The 19,929-nt window shown below is 57.2% G+C and overlaps 2 protein-coding genes and 1 pseudogene across 2 annotated transcripts in view; 2 read left to right on the top strand and 1 right to left on the bottom strand.

Moving 5' to 3' along the window:
* Positions 1–19,240, bottom strand: part of Col11a2 (collagen type XI alpha 2 chain) — a 29,261-nt gene extending 10,021 nt beyond the window's left edge. The window contains 33 exon segments of the mRNA XM_032889051.1: positions 412–456; positions 562–615; positions 895–948; positions 1,648–1,755; positions 2,011–2,064; positions 4,068–4,112; positions 4,203–4,256; positions 4,450–4,494; positions 4,848–4,901; positions 5,022–5,066; positions 5,234–5,287; positions 5,598–5,642; positions 6,059–6,112; positions 6,218–6,262; positions 6,349–6,402; positions 6,522–6,575; positions 6,725–6,778; positions 6,860–6,913; positions 6,994–7,047; positions 7,216–7,272; positions 7,524–7,610; positions 8,039–8,113; positions 8,368–8,430; positions 8,642–8,683; positions 8,788–8,847; positions 11,141–11,320; positions 11,923–11,985; positions 12,571–12,648; positions 13,391–13,582; positions 14,965–15,127; positions 16,048–16,258; positions 16,368–16,517; positions 18,941–19,240. Coding sequence (XP_032744942.1) covers positions 412–456; positions 562–615; positions 895–948; positions 1,648–1,755; positions 2,011–2,064; positions 4,068–4,112; positions 4,203–4,256; positions 4,450–4,494; positions 4,848–4,901; positions 5,022–5,066; positions 5,234–5,287; positions 5,598–5,642; positions 6,059–6,112; positions 6,218–6,262; positions 6,349–6,402; positions 6,522–6,575; positions 6,725–6,778; positions 6,860–6,913; positions 6,994–7,047; positions 7,216–7,272; positions 7,524–7,610; positions 8,039–8,113; positions 8,368–8,430; positions 8,642–8,683; positions 8,788–8,847; positions 11,141–11,320; positions 11,923–11,985; positions 12,571–12,648; positions 13,391–13,582; positions 14,965–15,127; positions 16,048–16,258; positions 16,368–16,517; positions 18,941–19,022 — 2,529 coding nt within the window. The 5' untranslated portion in view covers positions 19,023–19,240.
* The window catches only part of LOC116887415, a 496,132-nt pseudogene that overhangs the window by 392,469 nt on the left and 83,734 nt on the right, over positions 1–19,929 (top strand).
* The window catches only part of LOC116887417 (RT1 class I histocompatibility antigen, AA alpha chain-like), a 431,868-nt gene that overhangs the window by 378,048 nt on the left and 33,891 nt on the right, over positions 1–19,929 (top strand). The window lies entirely within an intron of this gene.

Below are 19,929 nucleotides of genomic sequence, written 5' to 3' on the forward strand. Positions count from 1 at the left end.
GGGATTGAACCCATGGCTTGGACACACAGTGCAGTGCTGGGATTGAACCCATGGCTTGGACACACAGTGCAGTGCTGGGATTGAACCCAGAGCTTGGACAAACAGTGCAGTGCTGGGATTGAACCCAGAGCTTGGATAAATAGTGCAGTGCTGGGATTGAACCCATGACTTGTACACACTGCAGTGCTGGGACTGAACCCAGGCCTTGTGCACACAGCAGTGCTGGGACTGAACCCAGGCCTTGTGTACCCTGCAGTGCTGGGACTGAACCCAGGCCTTGTGCACACAGCAGTGCTGGGATTGAACCCAGGCCTTGTGCACACTGCAGTGCTCTTACCAACTGAGCTGCTGCCCAGCCCACCTCTTTGACCTTGAGCCACTTTGTAATGGGTGTCTGCCCACAGCACTCACCGTGGGGCCCCGTTCTCCCCGAGGTCCTGATTTCCCAGACAGGCCCTGGTGAGAAAAAAGTCAAGCAGGCATTATGTAAGGCAAGACTCCCACAGTGGCCCCTCCAGCCCCCTCCAGCTCCTCCCGGATATGCATCCTCCCCGCTCTTACCCGAGCTCCCTTCTCTCCACTGGCTCCAGGAAAACCAGGAAAACCCAGAGATCCCTGAAGAGAATGGAAAAAGAGGAGGTCAGGGGTCAGGCGCCTAGGAAAGGCCAACGTGGGTGAAGAAAGGCTGTCAGAGCAACAATGGTGCTGCCTGGGCCGTGCCAGCGATCAGGTTGCCTGGGGAAGAGCCCTACCACCCCACAGGCCTCTATTTCCCCCACACAGTGGAGTCAGTCAGCTAAGACCTCTCTAGGGAACCCCACTGGCATGGGACTCCTGGGGTCAGAGGTCAAGGAAGGGGCAAGGAGAAGGGACAGAAATGAGGCATCACAGCACCTTGGGACCCTGGCGTCCGGGGTAGCCAGGCAGACCAGGAACACCTAGCTTGCCCTGTGGAAGGACAGAATGTAATTAGGAAAGACGGGATCCACAGGCATCTAGCAGCAATACTCCCCACAGAAGCCCCCCAAGCGTCCCCCAAGTCCATCTCTGCACCTCAGCTCCTGTCTCCCCAGTCACTCCTGCCCCATCTCCAGGTCCACCTCCCCCCCGGCACCCACTGCTGTACTACCCAGCCAGACCTCTCTCACAGGCCTCTCCCCTCCCTGAGGGGGAGCACCAGCCCAGCTCCTCTCCGAGACACTCCCCTCCTAGTGCTCCATCGTGCCCAGGAGGACGCAGAGTCGTAGGGAACAAGGTTCTGCATCTCATAACCCAGGCTCTGCCCTTCATCGGGGTTCATAGCCATCCTAATGACCCCCCCGCAAGCTTCATCTAGGAAGCTGACTGTCATGGGGCTACCCGTGGCACTGACAGGACAGGGCCACGCCCCCTCTTCTTCCTCAATTCCCCTCCCCACGTTCTCACCCCAGCTCGCACCCCATGTCCTCCCTGTGCCTACCATACTAATAATTTTTCTTGCCTCCCCATGCGCCCACCTAAGTGGCTGGCACCCAGCAGATACCGTGCACAGAGAGGCACAGTTAACTCACAGTTATCCTTGAAGGCGCCACCAACTTCTAGTTGGCACCCCATGTCCAACCTGCCCCAGTGACCAAGGCACCCTCCCCATCTGCTTCACGCCATCACCTTCTCGCCCATGAGCCCCGTGGGCCCGGGGTCTCCGGTAGGTCCAGTGCGCCCTTTCGGCCCTTCGGGGCCATCTTCTCCCCTGGAACCAGGGACTCCGACCTCGCCCTGGGAGAAAGTGGGGCGGTGAGTGTCGGGGACAGGTCTAGGCCCTCAGGAGAGGCAGGCACCAGCAAGGCTGGCTGGGATTGGTGGGTGTCTGAGAAGACACGGCAGGACGGCAAACACAGTGACTGGAGGGACCAGTGTGGCCGGCTGTGGCTGCATCTCCCTGGGGCCCAGCTCTAAAGGGGGCAGGGCAGTGGAGGGGGAGGACAGGAGCTGGAGAGTCAGGTGGGGACAGATAGACAGATGTCTACTCACCCTGTCTCCTTTCACACCTATGTCACCTTTGAACCCAGGAAAGCCGTCCTCACCCTGGGAAAGACAGAGGTGAGCGGCACCACAGAAGGTAAAGGGGGGAGAGGGAGGGTCAGGGGACATGGGTAAGGGGTGGATTTCGAAGTTGAGAGGGCAGGGGAGCACTAAGGGAGAGGAGGGCAGGGGGGGGAGAGGAGGGCAGGGGGAGCACTGAGGGAGAGGAAGGCAGGGGAGCACTGAGGGAGAGGAGGGCAGGAGGAGCACTGAGGGAGAGGAGGGCAGAGGGAGCACTGAGGGAGAGGAGGGCAGGGGGAGCACTGAGGGAGAGGAGGGCAGGGGGAGCACTGAGGGAGAGGAGGGCAGGGGGAGCACTGAGGGAGAGGAGGGGAGGGGGAGCACTGAGGGAGGGGAGGGCAGCACTGAGGGAGAGGAGGGCAGGGGGAGCACTGAGGGAGAGAGGAGGGGGGGGAGCACTGGGGAGAGGAAGGCAGGGGGCACTGAGGGGAGAGGAGGGCAGGAGAGCACTGGGGGGGAGAGAAGGGCAGGGGAGCACTGAGGGAGAGGAGGGCAGGGGGGAGCACTGAGGGGAGGGAGGCAGAGGGGAGCACTGAGGGAGAGAGGAGGGGAGCACTGAGGGGGAGAGGAGGGGGGAGCACTGAGGGGAGAGGAGGGCAGGGGGAGCACTGAAGGGAGAGGGGGAGCAGGGGGAGATGGGAGGGGGAGGGAGAGGAGGGGGCATACTGGGGAGCACTGAGGGAGAGGAGGGCAGGGGAGCACTGAGGGAGGGAGGGCAGGGGGAGCACTGGGGGGAGAGAGGGGCAGGGGGCACTGAGGGAGGAGGGGGCAGAGGGGCTGAGGGGAGGAGGGCATGGGGAGCACTGAGGGAGAGGAGGGCATGGGGAGCACTGAGGGAGAGGAGGGCATGGGGAGCACTGAGGGAGAGGAGGGCATGGGGAGCACTGAGGGAGAGGAGGGGAGGGGGAGCACTGAGGGAGAGGAGGGCAGGGGGGGCATGGGGAGCACTGAGGGAGAGGGGGGCGCAGGGGGCACAGTGAGGGAGAGGAGGGCAGGGGGAGCACTGGGGGAGGGAGGGCAGGGGAGCACTGGGGGAGGGGAGGACATGGGGAGGGGGGGAGGAGGGCATGGGGGAGCACTGAGGGAGAGGAGGGGGGGGGAGCACTGAGGGGGGGGAGGGGGCACCGGAGGGGGGAAGGGGAGGGGGAGGACGGGGGAAGGAGAGGGGAAGGGGGACAAAGAGGGGGAGGAGGGGGGGGGGAGCCCCGAGGGGGAGGAAGGCAGGGGAGCACTGAGGGAGAGGAGGGCAGGGGGAGCACTGAGGGAGAGGAGGGCAGGGGGCACTGGGGGGGGAGGGACATGGGGGAGCAGGGAGAGGAGGACAGGGGGAGCACTGAGGGAGAGGAGGGCAGAGAGGGAGAGGAGGGCAGGGGAGACTGAGGGGAGGAGGGCAGGGGGAGCACTGAGGGAGAGGAGGGCATGGGGAGCACTAAGGGAGAGAAGGGCAGGGGGAGCACTGAGGGGGAGGAGGGCAGGAGGAGAACTGAGGAAGCGGAGGGCAGGGGGGGCACTGAGGGAGAGGAGGGCAGGGGGAGCACTGAGGGAGAGGAGGGCAGGGGGAGCACTGAGGGAGAGGAGGGCAGGGGGAGCACTGAGGGAGAGGAGGGCATGGGGAGCACTGAGGGAGAGGAGGGCAGGGGGAGCACTGAGGGAGAGGAGGGCAGGGGGGCACTGAGGGAGAGGAGGGGGGCAGGGGAGCAGGGGGAGCACTGGGGACAGGGGAGAGGGAGGCCATGAGGAGCATTGAGAGGGAGAGGAGGGGAGGACATGGGGAGCACTGAGGGAGAGGAGGGCATGGGGAGCACTGAGGGAGAGGAGGGCAGGGGGAGCACTGAGGGAGAGAAGGGCAGGGGAGCACTGAGGGAGAGGAGGGCAGGAGGAGCACTGAGGGAGAGGAGGGCAGGGGGAGCACTGAGGGAGAGGAGGGCAGGGGGAGCACTGAGGGAGAGGAGGGCAGGTAGAGAAGCCAAGTGCACACAGCTTACCTTTTCACCCTTGTGGCCCTTCAGGCCCCGAATTCCATCCACGCCCTACAATTGAGGGAGGGTATAGGTAGATCGAGAGACCGGCTGGGTTAGCATACTGAGCTCCCCTATCTTCTTCCCCGGTAGACAAGTTACCTTGACGCCTCGAGGGCCTGGGTATCCTAAAGGACCCTGAGGTCCGGAGGGGCCCTGCAGGAAGAAAGAGGGACTCAGGAAGGGCCTCGAGATGTCGCCATGAGGGCCTCAGCGGAGGGAGAAATGGAAGCCCAGAGACCACACTGGGTGTTGGAGGTCACAGGACTCGGGGGAATCCCAAGGACTTCAGCACCCCCTCCCCAGTCAGAAGACACCCTCAGAGGGGAAATAAGTATGCAGGTCTCACCTGGTTCCCTTTGGTTCCAGGGGGTCCTTCCTTCCCTGGGTGGCCCTGCAAGGAGGAGGCAGAGAATGGGAGAATGGGACTGCTGGGCCTTGTCAACTTCCCAGGAGTCTCTGCAGTCAAAATTGCCTGTCAGCCAACACAGCAAGACCCTCGGCAGCCCCAGGAGTGACCTCATCCTGAGTGACCTTACAGCCGCCCTGAGCGACCTCATGGCGGTCCCCATGAGTGACTTTACAGCTCACACTCCGAGTGACCTCATAGCCATCCTAAGTGACCTTCCAGCTGCCCTGAGTGACCTTCCAGCCACCTTCCAGCAAAAGGTACACACTGGATAAACAATGGCCGCTGATGGAGCTTGCAGATGCATGCTGGGGAGAAGAGAGGTAAGGACCACTCACCGGGAGTCCATCTGATCCCGGCATGCCAGGGAGGCCTGGTTTCCCACGAGGGCCCTGCAGGAGGAAGGGCATGCTCACTAGAAGAATTAGTTCTCCACGGCTTAAGTCCCAGGGGAGAGGGACGCGCTCCTCGCCCACCCCTAGACCCTGATGCCCTGAGAGTCAGTCGCCCACCTTCTCTCCATGAGGTCCAATGGCACCCTGAGGTCCGGGGAGGCCCTGCATGTGGAGAAAGAGAAGTCATGGGAGCCTCAAGGCTGAGCCGTTCTCTAAGTCCTCAGTAAGAGCAGGAGGGCCTGATGCCCTGTCCCCACCCAGACTGTGACCTGTGCAAGGCTTACATGGCATCACTAAGTTTGGGAAGATGGGTAGGCAGGACCACTCACCTGAGTTCCAGGAGTGCCCTGTTGTCCGGGAGGCCCTGGCTCTCCTTGAGGTCCCTAGAAACAAACAGCCAGAGAGGGCCAGACCAGGCCCAGGCAGGGGTCAGGCTGGGGTCGGAAGATGGTGACAAAACAGAGAAGATGGAAAGCCTCAAGGGTGATCAAGAGGACAGGGCAGGAAACAAACAGGAAGGGGTTCATAATGGCAGCCAACAAGACTGGGTAGGGACCTGCAGGGGGAAAGGGGCAGGTTCTCTATGCCAATCACTGGGTAGGGACCTGTAAGGGGAGGGGCGGGTTCTCTATGCCAATCACTGGGTAGGGACCTGCAGGGGGAAGGGGCGGGTTCTCTATGACAATCACTCACCAAGCTCCCTTTGGGGCCATGGGGACCATCCATGCCTCGGACTCCCTGAAACACAAGACAGGGTAAGCAGGCTGGAAGCTGGGGCCAGGCCAGGAGCACTGTGGTTTCTGGGAAGCCTGGTCATCCCACAGGGTGGACAGCAGACGCCCGATCAGACCGTGCATTCATCTCAAACCCAGACTGGCATGGCCAGCGCGGCCCTGCAGGGTGTGGGTCTGAGGGTTTGAGGGCTTGTTTTGTTTTCCTTGAGAATTCTTGTTGTGTTTGACTACAGCCAGAGCCCTGGTGCACTGCACCGTACGAGCCACCAAGTGCTTCTTGGGGGGAGCTAGAGCAGAAATAGGTGGAGCCCAGGAGTGGAAACACTCATAGACAGGGGAGGAAGAAAGAAAATATCAAGAAGGATGGGGGGTTGGAGAGATCAGGGGTGAGGTCGAGGCTGGAAGCCGGGGTTCACTTACCGGGGGCCCAGGAATACCAGGAGGGCCTTTAGGGCCAAGGAGTCCTCTAGGTCCCTGCATTCAGAGATGACAGGGACAACATCAGCAGGCGACAGGGAAATGTGTCCCCTTTTATGCCCATTGCTCCCTGTGGCCTCCCGGAGCATCCCAGACACTCACCGACTCTCCAGGCAGCCCGCGGGGCCCGATCTCTCCATCGTCACCCTGGAGAAGGAAGGCACACTGAATGAACCAACCTGGCCTTCTAGACTTCTCCTGAGTCCAGTCCCCACCTTGACGAAGGCACTTACCCTCTCTCCGTCCTCACCGGGAGGCCCAGGAAGGCCCTGAGCACCTGTGTCACCCTGGAAACGAGGGAACAGTGAAAGGGGACCTCAGGTCCCTCGTGGGGGCGAATACCGATCCCTTCCCTGAGCTCCTAGCCTCTGTCCCCATAACTACAGCCGGCTCCCTTCACACTCACCCTTTGTCCCTTTTCGCCAGGTAGCCCAGGCAGTCCGTCAAAGCCTCGGTCACCCTAGGAAGAAGAGGGAAAATCAAACCGAGGGTCCAGTCCTGCCCCATCCCTTCCTACTCTGTCCTGAATGAGGAGGGACTGTGTCCCATGAGAAACTGGCGAGCCCTGGTGGGGCAGGCTAGGCAGATCTAGGCGTCACAGGAAGTTACCTTCACGCCAGGTTCTCCAGGCATCCCACGGGCTCCATCGGCACCTGCTCGGCCCTGGGGGTGCAAAGCAAGCGTGAGAGCAAGAAGGGACATGACAGTCCCCTCTCTTCCCAGCTCCATCTCCGGCGGACTCACCCTTCGCCCAGCCTTGCCAGGAGGACCTGTGAGGCCCTGAGGTCCTCTGGGGCCCTAGTGAGGGGAGAGACAGGAATGGTTAACGGGCACAGAGGAGGAACACTAGGCTGAACACTAGATGTGGGGGTTGTCACCTGTGGGCCCAGGTCTCCAGATTCTCCCTTCAAGCCAGGGCTCCCAGGCTGACCCTATGAGAGAGAAGATGGCCTCATGGAGGGACACAGCCAACAGGATCTCAGCCCCCGCCATGTCTCCCCACCAAAGAAGCAAGACAACTTCCCACCTGGTCCTTTTACAGAACTAGCTACATCTGTGCACACAAATAGGGACACCACTTTAACATCCAAGTCACTCACCAACGGTCCAGGACGGCCCGTGTATCCCATGGGGCCAGGGGGCCCACGGAGGGCCAGCTAGAAGAGCGGGAGAGACAGAAGGGGCAAGAGGAGGCCATGTGAGAGAACCCCAGCACAACCCAGGTCTGCCCGTCCTCTCTCTAATCTTCACCCTGTGAGCTTCACTCTCCCCCATCTCCCCTCAGCCTAAGAAACCCACCCTCTTTCCACACCAGTCTTCACGGAGCCCTTCCTAAGCAAGCATCTTCCCTTTCCACCACATACCTCCCTCTACCAGGACCGCACCCCTGCCCCCTGCCCCCGCTCACCCGTGCCTGCTGCAGAATTGCCTGGGCCTGGGCCTCCTGGGCTGCCACCACGGGGCCCTTGTCACCACCACTGCTGCCAAACCGGAACTGAGGGACAACAGAAGATTCAAACTCCCCCTCCAGAAAACCCAAGTGCCCTCCGAGCCAGAGATGCCACGCAGCGTCTCAGGTGTGCCCTGGCTCCGGATGGGCCTCAGAGGCTTCTAGACTCTCACTTCCTCCCACCCTTCTCCCCAGTGTAGCCTCTTCCAGACCTTCCTCTGGTTCTTCATCCCCTGAAACGTGAGATCTTTCGGCCTTGTCTTAGAGGACCCATGTTTGGTCCCGGGTCTAAAGAGACTGTACTCTTCCCAACCCCAAAAGATCCACCGCTCCAGCTCCTCCCGTGGCCACGGTCCACGCGCTGAGACTTCGGGTATGCACTGTGGTGCCCAGCTTTCCCTCCACAGCCTTCTCTGCTAGTTCTTCTCCGCCCCTTACCCCGAGCCCATTTCAAAGCCCAGAAGATAACTCACTGGGAGCATCAGAGATGTACCAGGAGGACCAGGAGGTCCGTCTGATCCAGGGAGCCCTGCCCGGCCAGGGGGGCCCTGCGTGAGAAAGAATAAGAATAAGCGGGAACCAGAGCATGTTAGGGATGTGACATCATTTTGAGATCCTTCCCAACATAGACATCTCTAGATCCCTGCTGAATGCTCTACCCTGTGGAGAAAGATGGAGGAGGCTATGGGGAACACAATCAAGTCTCTAGTTAGCCGATTGATAAGGGATTGCCCTTATCAATTACCCCAGGGATACAAGTGGCTCCTCTGAGGCTACCCAACCCCCCAAAGCACTCACTCACCCTCTCGCCAGGGTCTCCAACTGGGCCTGGGTTCCCCTGGATGCCAGGGGGTCCAGCTAACCCCTGAGGGACAAAAGAAGGGAAGTCAGATGCGCACGTGAGACAGGAGGCGGGGCACGTACGTGGCTGCGGTTTCTACAGCATAGGTGTGGGAATCTGGAGCTTGGGTTCGGAAGGGCTCTTTAAGCGCAGACCTGGATGTACCTAGGCAAGCCACAAAAGTGCCTGCAGGAAACGTCTCTAACCATAGAAAGGGCTCACAGAATCTACTCACCGCTGGGCCTTCTGGGCCTGGAGGTCCCTCTACAAACATACCCTGTGGAGTCCGACATCCAAAGTTAGAGGCCACGGGGCCAGCACCTACCCCATTATTTCCTCCTCCTGTCCACCTCCCTGGGATCTGTGAGCGGTGTGACTTACAGGCTCCAGCACTGCAGGCTCTCCCTTCTCTCCCTTTAGCCCCCGGGGTCCGTGGGCAACCTGAGGGAGACACACATGTAACCCCCAGTGGGGCCCATGAGCAGCCAGGACACCAGGACTGCCCCACCCCAACGCCCGTCCTTCCTCACAGGACTGCCTGCCCACTACCTCCAAACTCTAAGCCCTGGTCCCTGCTCCACCAAAGCGAGCATATGCTGCCGCCCTGAGAGCCTCACCCCTTTAGGGATTCCAAACGTCAGCATTCCTCTTATGGGGCCCCCACCCTGCTACCAAAGGCTCCTTCTGACCCCAGGAATTCTTAGCTACTTCTCCATCCTTACCCCACTTGTCATGTACTGGGTAGGTTTATTTCTTGGGTGTGAGGCAGGGAACCGGATGAGAATCTGATTTTAAAAGCCATGGGTTTATCTCCAGAAAATCAGAGTGTGTGTGCCCTGATGTATAGAAGTGTATCTAATGTAAGGGGTTTACAAGTTAAAAGTGACCAGAGGGGCTGGAAAGATGGCTTAGCACTTAAGAGCACTTGTTCTTGCAAAGGGCCCAGGCTTGTTCCCACGTGGTGGCTTACACCATCTGTAACTCCAATTCTAGAGGATCCAACACCCTGATCATCTGACCGCCATAGGCATCAAGTATGCATGTGGTGTACATATATATATATATATATATATATATATATATATATAAACATATACCTATGCGTGCATGTGTGTAGGTGAAACACACACATAAAGGAGATTTAGAAAGCTGTTGTCACTGATACCCCAAATTCAAGCTTCCCAACTGGATTTTTGAAAAATACAGCTCTTGAGGTCAGTTACCTAAACCTTAGAAGTAACTCCCATAATCCCCTAGCTCCCTTCCCAGCGAGAGTTATGTGCCTCCCTTCTCCTCCCTTAACCCCCTCCCCTTAAGTTGACCAGTCTCCCCTACCCACTCTTCTACCCCAATTCTCACTCTTGAGCTCTAGGCCAGACAGAGAGAATGAAGGTCATTTGCTACCACTCCAGCTCCCCTCAACGAAGACCTTCAGAATCCTCCCCTCCACCCCTACCTTGGCCAGTTAGGCATGATCAGTTCCCAAACCCCAGTTCAACCCCAAACATTCAGAAAGCAGCACAAAGCGACAGCAAGGGTGGCCATAAGGGATGGGCAGGGCACAGCGTTAGGCAGCAGCAGCAGCAAGGGGACAGCCGTAACAGCAAGGCAGGGGAAGGACAGAGCAGAGCCAATGGGAAACAGTTCAACAGCCAAGGGTGTTTGAAGACCTGGGAAAATCACTGAGGAGACAAACAAAGGGACACCCACTTGGAAGCAAGACATATGCCAGAGCCAAGAAAAATGAAACATGGCCAAGATGGCTAGAAAACATAGTGAACAAACAGGAAGTGCTTAGAGAGATAGGAAGCAGCAGAGAAAAAAAAAGGATCCAGGAAGTGGACCTTCAAAAAAACAACATGGCTACCGTGACCAAGAGAGAAAAGAAATCCAGAAAAACAAACAAGGAGTGACTCTTGCAAAGAGAATTAAGACGATGAAAGGCAGGGTCCAGGAAAAACACCGACATCAAGGCGAGGACACAAAGATAAATATCTATGTCCACAATGGATATCCTTCTAATTCTGATAATCCGAGGTACCCATGAGTGGCTTATTGCTAAAGAAAACTGACACAAGACATCAAGAAGATCAGAACACAAAGTCCTTTAGTTCAGCCTCACCCAGTCACCAAAAGGGACATGAAGGCTTCAGAAGACAGAGAGACACAGACCAGATGTGGCCACAAAGGTTGGAAAATGTCAAACGGGAAGCTAGGAACTCTGGCATCACCATGGACACAAAGTTGTTTTGAGCAAGAGATGAGTGAGACAGATGGGCGCCGGACACAAGGCAGCTGTTTACTGACAAACAGGTTCATAACATCCATCTTGATTTAAATAAGGAGTGGCCAAAAAAGAAAGGAAGTGTGGTAGGGTTGAAAAAAAGTCCAGTTGCCACAGAGAGAGGATCTACAGGGAGCCACGGGGTAAGACGTGGGAAAAGAGAGAGAGTAGAAAGTGATCTTCTCAAGCAACAGACATCTCATGTGAAGGGAATGTGACAAACCAACAGGAAGTAGCTCACAGTCAACAAGGACCAAACAGGAAGTAGCTCACAGCCAACAAGGATCAAACAGGAAGTAGCTCACAGCCAACAAGGATCAAACAGGAAATAGCTCACAGCCAACAAGGATCAAACAGGAAGTAGCTCACAGCCAACAAGGATCAAACAGGAAGCAATCCACGTAGCGCCTCCTGATGGCAAAGGATGGACCAGGAGCTGCTTCCACTTACGGCTCCTGTGTGATCTGTCTCCGCAGAGAGGGCAGGGCCAAGCTCCGTCTCCTCACGATAATCATCCCCATAGCCATAGGTGTAATCGTAGAACCCTGCTGGGGGCTCTGTGCCTCCCTCCCCATATTCCTCTGCCTGGAAACTGTCAGCTGTTGGGGGGACCTGGAGATCTGTCTGCTCCTTCCCAAGGACCGGGAGGGAGGGACGATAGATGGAGGCATTAGCTCTGAGAACAGATGTCCTCTGGGCCCCGGGGTTTGATAACGTCTAGCCCAAAGGATTCTAAGGGCCTCTGGGACTGTGGTTTTCTCCCCCAAGGGATCAAAGGGGAGGGATTGAATGGAAACAGAATGACTACTGAGCACAAAGTAGATGTTTGGAAATGGGCATGGTTGGAGGGAACTGTGGAGAACAAGAGGGATGGCCGGAGGGCTGGACACAGGACAGTCCATAGACATACTGACAGATGAGGAGTCCACCACCAAAGACAGAGAGAAGAAAGTGAGAGTGCTGGACAGAAAAGGGACCCGAGAATGTTGCTGTGGCACAGGGAGGAGCTAACTTAACACCAACATGGAGAATCTACCTTAGAGTCAAAATGCAACAAGGACGCCATGACTCCAGAAGAATCGGCCATACTTAGACAAGCGGGTAGAGGTCTAGAGTGACCGGAAATGTCTTAAGTAGGTATATAAAGAGCCCTCCGGCCAGGGAGGCATGGCCTGTCAAGATGCTGTGTGGGTAGGGGGGCTTGGCTGGGATGAGGCTAGGGGTGAAGTTACCTCTTCAAGGGATGGCAAGAGGCTGGACTCCAGGACTCCTTCCTCTTCACCTGGGGTGGGGTACTAGCCCCAAGGGAAGGTGGAAAGGAGTGGGGAGGGAGGTGAGAGAGTAGCAGGGAAAAAGGCAAAGCTGCAACCTATCCTCATCACAGGCAGGATCTGGGATGGGGGTTGGGGGAGATCTCAGATCTTGCAGCCCCTTTGAGGAAGACAGTGTCTATAAGTTGGGGGCAGAGATCTGGATGCCCGTTCTACCTGCCGATAACCGCTGCCTCTGGTCCTGGGAGGAGCCCTGGCAGTGGAGGAAGCTGGGTGTCGGGAGGGGGGAGGCTGGCCGAGGGCTTTGCCAGAGCCTCCAGCTGGAGAGGGCCTCTGGGCTGGTGAGGGGGGCGCCTGCCTGGCTGCTGACCTCTTGGCAGGAGGGTTATACTTTCGGGGAGGGGTCCGACGCCCCCTAGGGGGAGGGGGAGCCCTGTGGTTGGAGCTCTGAGGACGCTGCAGTGGAGAAATGGGGGAGGGGGGGGGAGGCAGTGAGCAAGTGAACTTCCACAGTCTAGTATCTGTCCCAGAAGCTGGGTATGACGGGGGCTTAACACAGAGGGCGCTGAGAGGAGAAAGAGGGGAGGTGAAGGGGACCCTGGAGGTTACCTGGTAATCAGGGGATGTCTCTGTAGTCATCACATCGTAATAGGGGGGTTCGTAGTCATAGTAGAGAGACTCAGTGGGCTGGGAGCAGGGAGGGGGACAGACAGGATGGGAGGCATAAGGAGATGGTACGAAGGTTGGAAAAGGTGTGTAGGGTTGAAGAATGAGAGTTGTGAACAGAGCAGAGGTGTCAGCAAGGGGGGGAGAGGGGGCAGGGGAGGAGAGAAAAAAGGAAATGGGTTTTCCCACGTGGATGGAAGTAGACACAATTAAGAGATTGACCCTTCAGTCTTCAGGCTGCCCCAAGAACACATCTGTCACCCCGAACTCCCAGGCTCCCCAACCCAGACTTCAGTCCCTCCTCCCACTGTACCCCGGAGGCACTTGGTGAGCCACAGACACTCTGTTCCCTGAGATTCCCTCTACCCCTAGTCCCTCCCGACCCTCTCCAACCCCCATGGTACCCCCATGGTACCACGCTTCAGCTCCATTCACCTGTCCCCTTCTCCTCGGGGCTCACCTGCCCCACTATTGTCTCCCAATCTCTTAATTCAAGAAAGAGAAGGGAAAACCCAAGGCAGACAGGAAGAAGACACCACACAGGCAGGGCGCGCAGCTCCTGCCAGGGCTGCTGCTGCTTCTTCTCCTTTTTATTTTTAAATGAAAATAAAAAGGCTGATGACTGAGGCCTGGGAGGAGGGCATGATGGGGCAGGGGAGGTACAGCTGCAGCCTAACAGGACGGGCAACGAGGACCGGACTGCCCTGGAGAAGCCCAGTGTCCTCCCCGCGGGCTGCAGTTTCTGTCTGCCCGCCTCCCTCACCTGCTGCTGGGGCTCCTGGTTCTGTGGCTTATGAAGTCTGGCTGGCTCCTTCTTTGGAGATCTCTGGGCCCTGTGAGGCTTCTGAGTCTGAGGCCCGTCCCTCTGTTCTCTCTCGCATTCCAGGTCCTTCTGTCCACAAGACTGATAGGCAGCTTGGACGCCCGGGACAATGAGGAGTTCCTGAACATCACCCTGTGGAGATGAGGGAAAAAATGACAGAGAGATAAGGGGGAGCTCGGAGAGGTGGAGGGAAAGGTCTAGGATGAGGTGACCGGGTAGATGGTCAGGCAAGCACACGGACGAGCAGGTGGGTGCGTGCACCCACAGGTTGGTCAGCGAGCGGGTGTCTGTGAATAGGTGTCTGGGTGGTGGCAGAACAGAGAAACTGGCTGAAGGGACAGATCCGGTGGTGAACAGGTGGCGTGTGGATGACTGAATGAATAGCTTTGTGTGTCATGGGAGAAGGTCATGATGAGTCCCTACAGGGATCTCCGTAGCAATGGAGGACAGTGAGGAGGACAGGAACCTTTCCATCCCATCTGGAAGGACTCCCATATCTCAGAAAGTCAGCGGTGAGCCCAGGGTCACTCGGAGGGACAGGCCAGATCTAGAAAGCAGGCCTTCCACTCCCTGCCTCTGTGGCCATACATGGGCCTCTCCACAGGTGGCTTCTAGAGACAGGTACAGCCTTGGATGCTTGGCCTTACAGCATCAGCGATGGTGGGGGGCCCCGTGGGTGACCTCTGGAGGTGAAGGATCCGGCTCCTTCCGAAGCTCAGTGGTAATCACTCGCATCCACACACGGTGCTTACACACTGGCTGGCCTCAAAGCCAACTCCCCGGGATAGCAGGGAGTTCACACAAACGCGCCATGCTTCCCTTCACCAATGAGGCCTGGTATTCAGACAACAGTAGCTGGCTATGTGGGTGTTGGGTGGATGGATGGATGGATGGATGGATGGACAGATGGATGGGGTGGGAAGGTGGGTGGGCCAATAGAGGTTCAAGTGCAAGAGAAATGAATGGATGGGTGGATGGATGGATGATGGCTCGAAGGAGGCATGGGTTGCACAGGTGGAGGACAGGCGAGTCCGTCAATATAAACCTAAGGGTACGAGGAGAGAGCTGCCTGGATAGATGCTCAGGCAAGAGGATGAACAGGCAAGGCGGTGCGTGCATCCGAAGGTCGGTCGGTCGGCGGGTGTCTGGCAAATAGACATGCTAGGTGGACCTAGGGTGAAGGCACGCATGAGAGGTTGTCTGTGGGTGACTGGATAGCGGGGCATGTGGACGAACAAGTAAATTTGTTGAGGGAATAGAGGGATTGGTGAACAGGTGACATGTGGATGACTGAATAGCTGTCAGTTATATCTGTGGTGGGGGTGGGGGCTCTTGCTGTCCACTGAGAAAGTCAACCCTGAAGGTAAGAAATGGAAATTAAAAAAAAAACAAAACAAAACAGCTTGGGGAGAAAAACAAAGGCTTAAGTCTAGGAAGGTTGGGGTCTGGAGCCAGAAGCACAGCCACGAGATGTGGGGACAGCATCACCCTCCTCAGACTGTCGTTGTACTTACTTCAAAGACTTCATCATCGAGGACGTGGGCACCAAAGATCACCACCCCATGGGTGTCCAGCACCGGATGCACGCTTCGGGGAAGGGGCCGGGTGACTCGCTTCTTACAGTCCACAATGAGAGTGACAGACTGACCCTTCACAGCCACAGCCACATGGTGCCACCTAAAGGTGGTGTGAGAAGGTCACGTGACTCACTCGTGAAAGCGGGGAGCCGGCAGGGCTGGGCCGCAGCAAGTAAAAGACTTGGCAAAGGCAAGGGGATTAAGAATCACAGTGGTGGGGTTGGAGATTTAGCTCAGTGGTAGAGCACTTGCCTAGCAAGCGCAAGGCCCTGGGTTCAGTCCCCAGCTCCAAAAAAAAAAAAAAAAAAGTCTTCACGGGCTGGAGAGATGGCTCAGTGGTTAGAGCACTGACTGCTCTCCCAGAGGTCCTGAGTTCAAATCCCAGCAACCACATGGTGGCTCGCAACCATCTGTAATGGGATCAGATGCCCTCTTCTGGTGTGTCTGAAGACAGGCTATAGTATACCCATATATAATAAATAAATAAATCTATTTTTTAAAAAGGGAATCACAATTGTGGGGCTGGAGAGATGGCTCAAGGGTTAAGAGCACTTGGGTTTAAATCCCAAGGGTCTGGGTTTAAATCCCAGCACCTATATGGTGGTTCGCAAGTCCCTGTAACTCTAGTCCCTGGGGATCTGACACCATCTGGCACGCATACCAGCACACACGTGATACATGGGCATACGTACAGGCGCTAATCAAGCAATACATCGTGGACGCCAGCAAGCATTTTCTAGTTGGGCTGTCAGATGTGATGATCTTTGTCTTACAGACATGGGAACCGAGGGTCAAAAAAGTTACGTGACTTTCCCAGTGTACCAGTGAGTATCTTTTTATTCCAATTCCCAGACACTGTCTCTGAGACCCAGACACTGATCAAGAAGTGACAGGTTCAGGAGGTGGCCAAGTGTGCCCAAAGGTCCAGTAGAGGTCTTCAGTTTCTAAAGTGAGGGAGCTGTGGGGTCACTTTCCGCCGAGGGTGTGGGTCAGGCAGGCCAAAGGGACAAAGTGACTTACTTGCCATCGGCAAGGCTCAGGCCTCGGAAGATGGGCTGAGCGGAGGCTTGTGGCCGTCCCCTCTGGTCCTCATAGAGAAAGCGGACTGGACGACCGAGCTCCAGGCCCAGTTGCTGGACTCCCTGGGCACTGTATAGAGTCAGGAGGGGAGCTTGGAGGCCAGGGCGGGTCCGGACAACAGTCAGCAGAGAGAAATCTTTGGGAAAGCCTCCTGGTACCAGAGACAGACAGACAGACAGACAGACACACAGACACACAGAGTGAGAGGTGGAGAGATCCCAAACCTCATCTCACCACCTCCTCCATCTTGCTGACCAAACCTGGGAAGAGCTGGCGTGTGGGTGCGCTGAGCTGGGCAGGTCGTGCCACACGGTAAGCCACATCAGCTGGACAGACCCCTTTTGATTTCCGAACACCATCGGGAAGGGAGGGGAACCTCAGGGCACGTAGCACATCCACAGAGGGTGCACCTGGGAGAGTCGGGGTTAGAGTTGGGAGTTAGAACACTAGGAAGGTCTAAATGGGGAATGCCCAGATCTCCATCTCCCTTACATTCTCCTAAAGGGACCTATATGGATGGGAGGCAAGGTGACTCAGAGGGGAGGCACACCTAGCCGGCTGGCATGCAACTACTCCATGCTCTTTCCCCTCCTTCTCCCAGCACCTGCGTCTCAGACCCACCATCTGGGTCTTTCAGCTGGGAATCTCTGCTAATCTCACTTTGATTCCCTTCTCGTCTGTCTCCCCTGCCCTCTGCCCCTGCTGCCGACTGTGCACCTGCTGGACCCTCCCACACCCTCTCTTCAGTTTGCCCATCTCCCCAACACCGTTCACCCTTCTCTTTCCCTCTTTCTCCCTCTCCCTCTCCCTCCCTTGCTGTATCTCCCAGTCTTTGGCTTCCTGGCATCTGCTTGGTCTCTAGCACAAACAACATCTGGATGATCGATCATCCTGGGCACAGGGGAGGCAGAGAGGCGGCTGTAGAAGAGAGATCTTCCAGTTGCCACAGAGACTGGGTTGAGGTGGGGGCAGGGGCAACTCTGCCTGAGCTAAGGAAGGGCATATACTATACGAGTAAGGTGGCCAGAAGCCTGGCCCTCAGACTTGGCGAGTGGGTTCAGAGAGGGGGAAGGGGAAACTGAAGCTTCCACACAGGCCAGGGGCAGGTCCAGGGCCCCAAGCCACACATCTGTAGATGCTATCAGAGTTCTTGCCCAAACCTCAGGCAAGCTCCCGACACCTGGAACCTCAGTCTTGCCCTGCCATCCCCCACCACCTGAATCCAGATTCAAGTCGCAGGCCATCAGCCAGGTCTCCTTAGATTTCAGCTTCCTGGGCCCAAACTGGATGGAAAGGGAACGCTCACTCCCACACTTCCACAGTGGAGAACTCCCACTGAGAGTGCTTGCAAAGTGTTGGTAGAAGTGTGGGGAGGGGCAGAGGCCAGGGCAGTCAGGAGAGCAGAGCCGGGTGGGGTGGATGAGGTGGGGCAGGCAGGAGAGAAAAGGCCCTTTGAGTTCAGGAGCTGAGGAAACCGCGACCTTCCCCCCCCTCGCCCCTGAGAGCCTGGCCCCAAAGTGTGGCAGCTTCGCAAACACTGACACACAAGGGCAGCTTTGAGAGAGTATGGTGAGGGAGACAGAGACACAGAGACTCACAGAGACCCCAGGCAAAGGAGACTTCGGAGGTCCCCACCCTCCACCAAAGCCCGATGGAGGACAGTTCCACACTGTGCCCACCCACCTCAAGCCACATACTAACCCCACTGTCTTAGACCCACTGCCACTCCATCTATCCCTTTGAGCCCCCACTGTCCTATACTCTCAGGACTTCTTAGTTACCCATCTTCTTGGAGTCCCTCCTCCATCCACTCAGTTCCCAAATAGGAGACAGTTACCTTGGTCAGCCCCTACCTAGACTCTGTAAACACCATGTACTTCGTCTTTCTGCTTTCCTCGCCTAATCTAAATCCTTCACACTGTTGTTCTGCTTATTCTCTCTCTTGAGCAGAGAAAACATGAATAATGGAGAGCTATACAAAATCAGCTACACACACACACACACACACACACACACACACACACACACACACATATACACACATACACACACACACACACACACACACACACACACACACACACACACACACACACACACACACACACACATATATTCCAGGAGAGAGGAACTGGTTCCTTCCTGCTTAGACCCAGTTATCAAATCTTTTCTTGGAGACTTTCCGTTCTGGGGGTTTAAAAAAAAAAAAGGAAAGATGGGGTCGGTGGACACCAGGGTCCCATGGGAGTCCTGCTGGCTGAAGGGGGAGGGGCAGGAATGCAAAGAGTTGGCTCTGGCCTCAGACACCTGATCCCGGCCTGTCCAGTGGCCGTCCTGTTGGCAGCCAGCCCCTGTGCTCCCTAGAGCCAGCCGCGTGGCAGCATCCAGGGCACAGGGAGGGGTTGGGGGACCCAAAGGGGATGGGACAGTGCTGTTGCTTTCTTCCCTAGCCTTCTAGGCTCCAACCTACAGATGTTCACCCGGTTTCCCTTACCCATCAGCCCTGGTATTTACTCCACCGACATCAGTGAAGCCTGTAGAAAACAGGCTGGCCATCTCAGGTCCTTCTGAGGACCCAAATAAGGAAACCAGCCTACTCAGGCTCTCGGCTGTGGTCCCTGTTGGCTGGCATCACCTGCCCTCCGTCAGTCATTTCGAGGAAGAGATGGTCCTATATTGGCTCAGGGAACCAAAGTGTTGTGCCCTTCATCTAAACCTGGTGCCCAAATCCCTTTCCTAAGGCTCAGACGCTCCTACTCCAGGCATCAGAGGTTCCTTCCAGGCAGATGCTACAACCTCCAGCTGACTGACACCCAGGCAGGACTCCTCTTACCTGCCCATCCTGGGGCAGCACTCAGACCCAGCACCAGAGGTAGGAGCAGGAGGAGGCGGTGGCAGCGGCTGCACCGCTCCATGGCTCAGAATCCCAGGCAGTCCTGGTGCTGACAGTAGACAGAAGCCAGCTGAGCCTCGGAACCAGGACCCTGGGATGTCAGCAGCTTTCAGCGGCCCAGCTCCATGCAGCAAGGTGCCCGTTGCGGGGGTACCTCTGCTTGTCAGTGCTGCTTGTTCCTCGGCGGCCGCTACTGTGTGCCCCTGGCCACCCTGGCAGCTCAAAGACCCCAGCTCGCCCCCGCCCCCAGGTCCAGCTCCCGCCTCTAGCCGCCCGCCCACAGCAACCGAGGGGAAACCCCACCCCGATTTCCACCTGGGCAGGGGAGTGTGAGGGCTGGAAACCTTCCTCACTCGCTAGCCCTGGAATGGTACACCCCTACTTCTGGAGGGATTGGGCAGCCTGTGTGCACCCTCAGATGGCATTTGAGGGAACAGAATGTATCTTCTCCAGCCCCTTCCTTCACTTTTATGATCCTATGGTCTTCTCACACCACCGCTGCCGCCCTAGGGGACCCAGAGCCCCTCTGCAGAGTGTAGGGAGGGGCTCAGGGCACTGTGGGACATAAGGGGCGGGCCTACAGGCGACCGTCCCACGCCCACTCATAATCAGGACTCCATAATTACTTCCCTCGTCCTGCCACATGTAATTACAGAGGAGTCCTGGGTGGGGTGTTTATAGACCCAGCTATAGATAGCGACCCAAAGGTGGGGGGCGCCCTGTGGAATGGAGAGAGCCCAGGGTTGGGTGAATTGCGAATCGCCCCAAAAGATAAAAGTACTGGACTAAGTAAAACAGAATGAAAAGGGGAGCAGGGGCAGGCGATGCTGCTGGAAAAGTCTGGCAAAAGGGGGTCACTCAGGGACGTGGCCGTTCTAAGAGGGCAACGCTGAGACCAGTGTGCCCCTAAGGGTGGGCACAGTGCCGGG

This window comes from Rattus rattus, chromosome 18, assembly GCF_011064425.1.
Source record: "Rattus rattus isolate New Zealand chromosome 18, Rrattus_CSIRO_v1, whole genome shotgun sequence".
Taxonomy (NCBI): domain Eukaryota; kingdom Metazoa; phylum Chordata; class Mammalia; order Rodentia; family Muridae; genus Rattus; species Rattus rattus.